The 9,077-nt window shown below is 51.9% G+C and overlaps 1 protein-coding gene across 1 annotated transcript; it reads left to right on the top strand.

Annotated features, from left to right (window-relative positions):
- The first annotated feature begins 6 nt into the window (after positions 1–6).
- On the top strand, positions 7–8,626 carry PLEKHJ1 (pleckstrin homology domain containing, family J member 1). Its single transcript, XM_010566616.1, has 6 exons — positions 7–110; positions 1,101–1,168; positions 2,899–2,965; positions 4,448–4,538; positions 4,736–4,799; positions 5,492–8,626. The coding sequence occupies exons 1-6, from the start codon at positions 17–19 to the stop codon at positions 5,555–5,557; spliced, it is 450 nt and encodes a 149-aa protein (XP_010564918.1). The 5' UTR covers positions 7–16; the 3' UTR covers positions 5,558–8,626.
- Positions 8,627–9,077: the final 451 nt, after the last annotated feature.

Raw genomic sequence — 9,077 nt, 5'->3', positions numbered from 1 at the left:
GGGGGGACACCTCGCCATGCGGTACAACGAGCGGGAGCTGCTGTCCCTGGCCCGGCAGCCCGCCGAGAAGGCGGCCGAGGTCTTGATGCGGGTGCCCAAGAAGGGGAGCGGTGAGGAGGGGCTGGGGTTGGGGCTGGTGGATGTGGAGGGTAGGACTGGGAGTGAGTGGAGGGCCAGGACTGGAATTGCTGGGTGGATAGGGCTCAGAGGGGGACTGGGGAGAGGGATTGGGAGAACTGGGCGCCCTGGGAGGGGGGCAGGACTGGTGGTACTGGAGAATCGGGACTGGGAAAGGGCGCGTAGGACCAGGGCTGGACTGGGAGTACTGGGCGGGGCAGGGGTAGGGGGGTGGATTAGGACTGGCTGTATTGGGTGGGCAGGACTAGGGGTATTGGGAGGCAGGACTGGGAGGACTGGTGTGTAGGACTGGGGAGCATTAGTGGTGGTATCTGGTTTGGGGGGGGCTGGAGTGGAGGGATGGGGTGTGGCTGGGGCCAGTGTGGCTGTAGGGGCCATGAGGGACCAGGGGATCAGAGGAAGAGGCTGTTTCCTGAAATCTCCCAGCAAATTTCCTTGCAAACCAGCACTGGAGTACGAGCGTTAAAGGAACTCGCTCCCTTGTCCAGGGTCTTTCCTCCCCCCAAGGACTTGGCAGCATTCTGGGGGACTTTGTCCCTCAGAGGTGACATCAATGCTGACAGCCCCACTCAGGGAATCCCCCGGGATTTGGAGCACTCCCTCGGGTTGGCGGAGGTCCTGTCGGCTGGGCAGCTGCGTCGTCTGCGTGTCAGTGACACAGTGCTGTGGGCTCTGTCTGCCCAGAAGCCACTCGAAGCTGCAAAGCGAATTCTGTCACCTTGTGGCTGCAGTTCAGCCGAGGACAGCATGGCGGGGTCGATGCAGAGGGTGCCTTTCCCGAGCAGGTTGAGGGTCGCGAGCTCCTCTAGGACCAAAAGTCTAAACCATACCGGAGCTTCCCCGTAGGTTTGGTTGAATGAGCGCCGCGCTGGGTGCTGGCAGGGGTGGAAGGGGCTTCCCTCTGTCCCCTGTGCTGGCTGGCTTGGCCCTTCTGCCTACCTCAATGCTCTTTTTTTTTGCAGTGTTAAAGAAACGCCTCGTGAAGCTCGTTGTCAACTTTCTCTTCTACTTCCGGACAGATGAAGCAGAGGTATGGAATCTGCTTTTTTTGTTGTCATTGTTTGTTTTCCTCCCTCTCTCTTCTTTTTCTGTGAATTGATTGCGTGGGCTTTGTAAAATGGTACGGGAACAGGCTGCCAGAGCCAGGACAGAGCGCCCACGTTTCCTCTTCCATCAACTCGGCGAAAACTCGTGGGGGTGAGAAGCAGCACTGCCATCTAACCACACCCTGGTGCTTCTCCTGTGAGCTTGGAATAAATCTTTTAAACATAACAGTTGCCCCAAAACTGCAAAAGGTGGAGTCTGTGATGTTTGTTTGTAGGACTGTGCCTTATTGTGCTAAACTGAGAGGGGAAGCTTATATTTTGCTCATCCAAGAGAAGCATTAGCATTGTTTCTTCTTTTTTATGCCAGGAATTTTACTTGTGTACAATGCTCACTGTTACTGGGAAACTTTTGTGGCCATACCCTGTCAATATTGTTAGTTTGGGCATGCAGAAGCCCTGCTTGGCTCTAGAAAAAAAGCAGCGAGGGATGGGACCTTTGCGTTCTGTTTCTGGCTTTGCCACTGCTGAGATCTGGTGATTGTTAATGAATCCCTTGATAACTGTTGCTAAAGATCCTCTTGTTGGAAAATTAATATATAAGCAATCTTAATAATGAGTGTGAAGAAAGGTGCTGTGTGCATGCTGGTACTACAAACAAAGGAACTGGAAAGCTTTTAGTGGCATGTTTAGACTTAGTCCATCATAAATATTTTATCCTGATAATGGCTGAGCGCCTGTTTTCAGAAGTACCCTTTTCTCTCTGCCAAAGTGCAGTCACTTATCGCTGCTTCGCTAGACCTGCAGTCATAGTTCTCTGGGTGGGGCCAAGACGCCCCAATCGCTCTGGCACGTGTCTGTAGTCTCAGCTGTGGCTCCTGCGCTGGTGTAGGATGAGGCCCTTGAGGACATGGCCCGTCTCCTTCACTGCCACCCAGTGCTGCTCTGCTCTCTTCTTTTCTGGTGGTTATTTGTAAGCATTTTTGTGTGTTCTGAGGGAGGGGAGATTATGTTCTTGGATGGATCAAAATAGTTGAGCAGGTAGGTGGAGGATGCTAATGTAAAACAGTTGTGCCAGAAATACATAGTAAACCAGGTTTTTCAGTATCTTCTCTGCTGCCTCATTTGCCTCTCGCATTTTGTTTGGCTTGGACAAAACAATTCGCTTGTGGCTTGCTTTTGTTTATGGTTTGTATCACCCTTTGGTTCTCATGTCCTTGCTCAGTGCGCGCTGGTGAGCAAATAGTACCTACTGTTTGTCTGTTTAACCTGAGCTGTTCTAGTACATCAACACACTGTTCTTAACCTCTTGCAAGGCTTCAGGACTGCCCTTGCAGAGTATAACGTGAGTTGTTCTTTGTGTCGTGTTAAATATTTCATCTTTGTTTGATTTACTGAGCACGGAAGTAAACTTCTTTGCTGTCTTCGCATCACAGAAACGAATGCTAAAGCCCAGACTGAGCAAGTAGAAATGTTTAACACCTAATTAATGTACACAAGGTGTTACGGGTAAGACTAACACAATGAAGCACGTCAGTAGACGCAAAAAGGTCAATTAAAAGAACATGGAACATTCATGGAATTAGACTGCATTACTTTAAAAGTAGCACCTGGTTATGAAACTTGCTTAAAAGGCACTAGGCAAACTCTGTGGGTTCAGACCACTGTCGTGCTGGTGGATGACATGGGTTGAACCCTCTCTCTGGGTCTTTTCCAGCCCATTGGAGCTCTGCTGCTGGAACACTGCAGAATCACCAAAGAGGAGGAGAACGTTTTCTCAATCAGTGAGTTCTGCGTACGCAATTCCCTTTGTGTTTCCCTTAGGGCAAGTAGTGCTATATAAAAGGAAATGTTCTGCTGCTTAGTTCCTGCTTTTCACTCTTGTTTCTCTGCTAACAGTGGGGTTAGGGCTCCTCAGCCTTCTCCTCCTCAGCTGCCAGTTGCTACTTTGGCATTGCCGTGCCCCATCCTGAGGACAGCGGTATTTCATCGCTGGCTGAAACAGTCTGTGTGATTTGCACAGCTGCATGTGAGGACAGAAGCAGTAACAACAGACGGACCACGGCTTAGTGCTTGTGCAAATCCCTCTCTATGAGGGTTTGGTATTGACAGATTGCTGCTTCTGTGCTATTGCATTTTATCAAAAAAAAAAGTGAGCCTCAGATAAACCATCTGTCAGGCTAATCTAGCACCAGTCCTCCCGCCACGCTGTTTGTCCTTGTGTTGATAGCCATGGCTCCAGCTGGCTCGTGGTGTGTCGTCCTTTGTAAGCAGCCTTTCATCCAACAACTAATCATTGTGCGAGAGGTATGTGGCGAAAATAACAGGATGTTTCTCCAAGGCCATCCCCATATCTTTTGGCCTGGTTGTCGGGTACAGCTGCTTTTCTATGCATAGCCTTGTCTCCTCTTTTAGCCGGGAGAGGTGGTGTTCTCGGTGTCTGCAAAGGACCCTCAAACAGCCTGAACATACTGATCTCTCTAAGCACTGTGCTCCAAATTTCTGGGGCTTTAGGACTGTCGGGAGCTCTGGTGAATGAAGATTCCTGAGAAAAGCGTTAAAACTGATGGCAGTTGGTGTCAGGTTGTGTCCCTGCACGGCAGCCCAGAGGGGTTTAGATGCAGTCTGACCCACTTATTTCACAGCAGCAGCCTAGATATCAGTGGACTATGTGTACTAAAGAGCAGAGCTCTAGGGACAATGTAGTTAATTAGATGTCCTGATTCTGTCTTGGTAAAGAACTGGAGTTGCATGGGGACTTGCTTTCCACTGTGCACAGTACCAAATTTCCCAAAGCCTTGAGCAAAGACAGGTCAGTGCCTTCACTGAGTGCAATTTAACTCCTCAGATGGCTGCCCTCTGCATATATCAAAATCGCTTCCTCGGGGCCATTTTCCACTTGGGTTACTAAATCTCTGGTGACTTTTTGCAAGGAGGCTCAGGGAGTTTCAGTCCCGAATCTGGCCACGTTGATCCGGTTCAGTTCTGAGCTGTCGCTTTCAGTTTTGAGAACTTGCTCTTCCCGAAGTCTTTAGCTGCTGTAAGCTGACAAACGCTGTAGGCAGCTGCTCCGGGCCAGCCAGGAGCTGCCCAGGGTAAGGGAGCAGGACAGAGGCCTGGGTTACCAGCTTGTTCACAGATCATCTTAGTTGAACAGAGATGCTAACTGTGGCCTGGCAGAGCCTGGCTGTTGCTGGGGAGGGAGACAGTAGAGCACAGGCAGCTCTGCTGGGACCTCCCTTAAGCCTTTTCTTTATCCCTGGCAGGTTTCATTGAGGAGCCAGAGAGGAAATACTGCTTCGAATGTGACAGTGAAGAGCAGTGTCAGGAGTGGATTGAGGCACTCAAGCGAGCCAGGTAGGCTGAGCCACTAGCCTGAGGTCTGCGTTGTGTGCTCTGTGCTGTTTGTTTTCTGGGATCAGCTTGTGGTGAACCCAGGGAGGAAAGCCATCGTCTCCTCCCATGCAAGCTTCCCTTCAGCTCTAAATAGCATCTGAAACTTCTCCACATCCTTTTCTGCTCAGCCTGCCGCATGGTCTGTTCCTGTCTTACAGCTATGAGTTCATGAGGAGGAGCTTGATTTTCTACCGGAATGAGATCCAGAAAATGACAGGGAAGGTGAGTCCATTGAAGTCAGCTTCTCAGGTGGTGACCGATGGGTTTGGACTGGAGCAGGGGCTGGTGATCTCAGGTGTTGCTGCCGACTGTCCTGCAGAAGGCTGTTTGCTGCCGTGTGTACGGAAGAGATCCCGTAGTAAGCCAGTTTCTGAAGCCATGGTCTTAACAGCCAGACCTGAGAGTCTTCCTCTGCCAAGCAGCCTGTGTTGTTGTGCTCAGCTCTGACCCTCGTACGTGCACTCTTCCAATGGCAGAGTGGCCTGAGGTTTGTAGCTGGACAGTCTGGCCTGGGCTAGCCCGGGCTCCCACCGGTTCTCTGGAGGAGTTCACAGGCAGCCCTGGCCAAATGAGAGCATACGTGGGTTGCAATGCTGCTCACACCCTGCCAGGCTCCTCAGAGTGTCCCTGCTCGAGGTGACTGAGGTGGCTGCGGCTCAACTCTGCATTCCTGTGCCAGTGTGGAATGAATACAGCCCACAAACCTTGGTTATCTATCTGCCGTGTCCTCCCTGAGGGCTGCTTGCCTTTCTGTGCCAGAAACAGCAGCCAGGGGCTGGACTGGGATAAATCCAGCATATGAATGGAATGAGTGCCCAGCCCAGCCCCAGAGTGCAGGCTGGTTGTGGGACAGTCCTGCTGGCCTCCCCCTTTGTCTGCATCTCACTGGTGCCTTCCCTGTGCTCTTGCTGCAGGACCCCCTGGAGCAGTATGGGATCTCTGAGGAAGCCCGCTTCCAGCTGGGAACACGCAAGCAATAGTCCCCTCGCCTGGGCTGAACTGGCTTCTGGCTGCGGAGGGTCACCCCCCAAACCGCCCCTCCAGGAAAGAACAGCAGCAGTTCCCCACAGCAGTGACCAAGTGACTTTTTAATTTATTAGCCAAATAATTTTGTATGATTTTTTTAAAGGGAATTCATTGCACATTCTCACTTGCCCCAGCTGCGGAGGCAGCCAGTCTTAACCACTCCCTGCAGACTGTGCCCTTGAGCTGACACCGCACCGCTGCGGCAGTGGGAGTAAAACCACCCTGGCTCCTCGGGAGAGCAGAGGAGGCAGGGACTGAACAGAGCTCCCAGCACCTGCTGTCCTCCAGCGCGGGCTTGCAGCCCTCTGGCCTGGAGCTTCTGGGGCAGGCCCTGGGCCAGCTCTAGCCCTCCTGTTCCTCTCCTGCCGGGAGCTACTCAGCTTTTCTGGCTCAGGCTCTTCCTGCAGTCTCCAAGGGAGCCATGGAGGGTTGTTCATCCCCTTGCTGTAAGAGGATGCTCCAACTGATTGCATGTCTATGCTTGCAGGGTTAACCCTGTCATGCCCTCTCCTGTTCACTGCAAAGCCATTTCGGTTGCTGAGACCTGCTAGCAGACCCTGATGGCCAAGCTGTTGAGCAAGGAGGAGTGGGAAGCTTTCCATTAACATGGGGAGAGCTCAGCCACAGCTCCAGCTGACAGGGAGGGGGCATCCACCCCAGCCACCCCATCAAGGCAGCAGAGTCTGTGCAGCCACTAGCACCTGCCTCTTGGGGTTGTTTTCTTCTTTTCCCTTCTTCGGGCAGGTGGTGCTAATTCCTAGAGGCTTGATGAAGCCCACAGTACAGGCCATTAGAGCACTCTCACAAATGCATTAGAGAACAAAGCTGCAAAGCTCAAGGGAGCAGAGACAGGGCTGAGAGATCTGTGGTGATCCTGCCTCCCTCTGCAGGGCTGTGGGCTGGGCTAAACTGTGCAGTTATTCAGCTTCCCAGAGAGGAAAGCCAGATGGAGAGGTTTGTAAAGACAGGAACTGCTCCACTTTGGCTGGATGTTTGAGCTTCTGGGGCATGCAGAAGTTAAGCCTAGGGAGCATGCGACAGCTAGGCATTAACCCTTTGTTCCCTGAGCCATTGCTGCAGCTTTTCTCCCCTCTGTGAACGTCCAAAGGGAAAGACCAGAAAACTGCCGAGGTCACAGTGAGCTGCCAGGGAATGAGGGTTGCCTTCCCTGGGGCTCCTGTAATGAAGAGATAAGTGTTAAGGATTGTCTCTCCTCGAGGCTCCACACCTTCAGCCATGGCTCTGGCTGCACGAAGGAAAACTGCCCAGAGATGAGGGACAGAAAGACACTCCCCACACCTGCACCCAGGGCTTCAGGAGACCCAGGTTCCCGACTCCCGCAGGAGCAGAGGACACGGCTGCCTGCAGCAGCTCCCCTGGAACTAGACCAGGAAAAGCTCCAGGAAAGGCACCTGGGAAGATCCCAGGTAACATTGTCAGATGGTTGATGACAGAAGGAACTCGGCTCACGGCTGAGGCAGGTAAACACAGCACAAGGGCTTGGCCTGAGCTTTGGGGGTGTGCAGCTCTGGACTTTGTTCCACCTGGCTGGCAGGAATGCTGCTCTGCAGCTAACCAGCACATGGTAAGCGAGGTGAGGTAGAGCAGCCTGTGCTGTGATCTGGGGTTGAAAGGAAGTTTTGGGTCTCTTCCTCTCTGGCTGGGAATTAATGCTGAAACAAGAGCCCATATTGCAAGCTTTAGTGGCCTGGCTTTCCCTCTTTACCTCATGCTGCTGGGTTCCAGGAGAGTGGCAGATGTCACTGATGCTTTATTTTTAACCTCAAAGCCAAGACTGTTCCTTTCCCTCCCCAGATACTCCCTTTCCCTTCAATCATTCCAGGTGCTTGCTCCAGAAATTACCAAAATAAGCAGCTGTCCTGCATAATAAGCTGAGGGCATGACAGAGTGGCAGCAGAAAATGGAGTGGTTTTGAAGACAGATGGCAACTCTAATGGAAGCAGCAATGAGGGATTAAAAGCAGGAACATACAAGAGCTTGCGCTTTAGAGAATTAGTGTCCTCAGATGACTTTAAAGTGCATTTTAATCCTCACAAGCCTGCTCTGCTTTACCTCAGTGCAGGGGCATGTTCCTGACATGCTGGTGGGGTACGCAGCAGCTTTACTTACTGTGAAAAAGAGACTCATCTGTCTGGTCACTCAAGAGAGGACAGACAGACACACTCCAGCCTCAGTGGCGGAATAGCCAGAGCTGCGCTGCAGCTGCTGCTTCCTCTTCTGTAGCGTGGGCCGAGCAGAGCAGAAGTGGGCTCCCCCACCACAGGTATCGCAGCTCCCTGGCTTCGGCGTTGGCTGACCAGCCGTGAACGCTTCTGCCAGCCAGTTTCAGAGGCAGAACATCCACATCCAAACTCGGCTCCCCAGGGTTCAGCATTAGTGAATTCTTCAATATGCAAAGTCAAGCCATATATAAACAAAACCCTGGGAATTCTGCCAACATTCAGTCATTTCTAGCAAACAAAATTCTGGCGCTGCAGTGAGGCTCAGAGTTTCTGCCAGCCACCTTCAGTAGCTAACAGTTCTCAACCGTGTGCCTTCCAGGACTATCGCTAGCGTCCTCTCTTTGCACGCCTTTCAGAAGGTAGAGCCGACACCCACCATCTTCACTGTATGTAAAATGGGCATTTTTACTTAGATGTTATGGGGAAGAGTTGGGCGAGCGAGAGAGAATCCCAACACTTATTTAAGAGGCAACAATGACATTTCTTAACTGAATGTAAGACAAATGCTGTGAAGAGTTACACGGGCCAGCGGCTGGCCCAGTAACTTAGATCAACTTCTAGACTAGCGCTAGGACACTGGGTTAGGTTTCAGGAGTAAGGGCAGATGGTACTTCTAGACACTTTGAGATCTGCATCAACTGCTGGTGATTTATAGACAATTGTTCATTTTTCATACTCCCGTCACTGCTTTTTGTATTTCAGTGGCCTGTTCCAGTGAGCACTGTGTACAGGCTCCCTGAAAGTGTACTGAAGCTGTTTATCTGTTGTACAGTGAACATTTCCAATAAAAACTTGTTTTAAATCTTTGTGGCAGTCAGAGCTGTTCTAAGAAACCAAAACCTTCACTGGGAAGGGGTGGCTGTCCAGTGCAGCCCCGGAGGGACCGGGCATCTCACCTGACCGCCAGCAGCTCCGTGCCTCGGCGCTGCAGCAGGGATCACCGATAGAGGAGCAGCAGCTGCACAAGCTGCAGCAGATGTGCTGCAGAGCCGGAGCCTTCAGTCCCACGAGCAGGAGCAGTGGGATTGTTGGAGGTCAGGGGCCTGCTCAGGAGCCAGCTGCGGATGGCTCCACAACGTGATTTTTTTAGAGGCTTTTTGCTAACGGAGCTGAGCGCTTGGCAATAGCTGGAGTGACAAACATGCTTAGGAAGATGAGCTGGGTCAGACTGCTGCTGCAACCTGGTTCCAGCATCTAAAAACCCATCCAGAGCCTATCACCAAGCATTTGG

This window comes from Haliaeetus leucocephalus, unplaced genomic scaffold (assembly GCF_000737465.1).
Source record: "Haliaeetus leucocephalus isolate CR32 unplaced genomic scaffold, Haliaeetus_leucocephalus-4.0 Scaffold215, whole genome shotgun sequence".
Taxonomy (NCBI): domain Eukaryota; kingdom Metazoa; phylum Chordata; class Aves; order Accipitriformes; family Accipitridae; genus Haliaeetus; species Haliaeetus leucocephalus.
Note: the sequence above shows the minus strand (reverse complement) of the source record. Positions and strands in the feature narration are given on the sequence as shown.

Bases quoted from the DNA above. Each gene is read 5' to 3' on its own strand.
- PLEKHJ1 (XM_010566616.1), top strand. From the start codon at position 17: ATGCGGTACAACGAGCGGGAGCTGCTGTCCCTGGCCCGGCAGCCCGCC. The intron at 1,169-2,898 runs GTATGGAATCTG...GGTCTTTTCCAG, and splicing joins TCCGGACAGATGAAGCAGAG to CCCATTGGAGCTCTGCTGCT. The intron at 4,800-5,491 runs GTGAGTCCATTG...CTCTTGCTGCAG, and splicing joins TCCAGAAAATGACAGGGAAG to GACCCCCTGGAGCAGTATGG.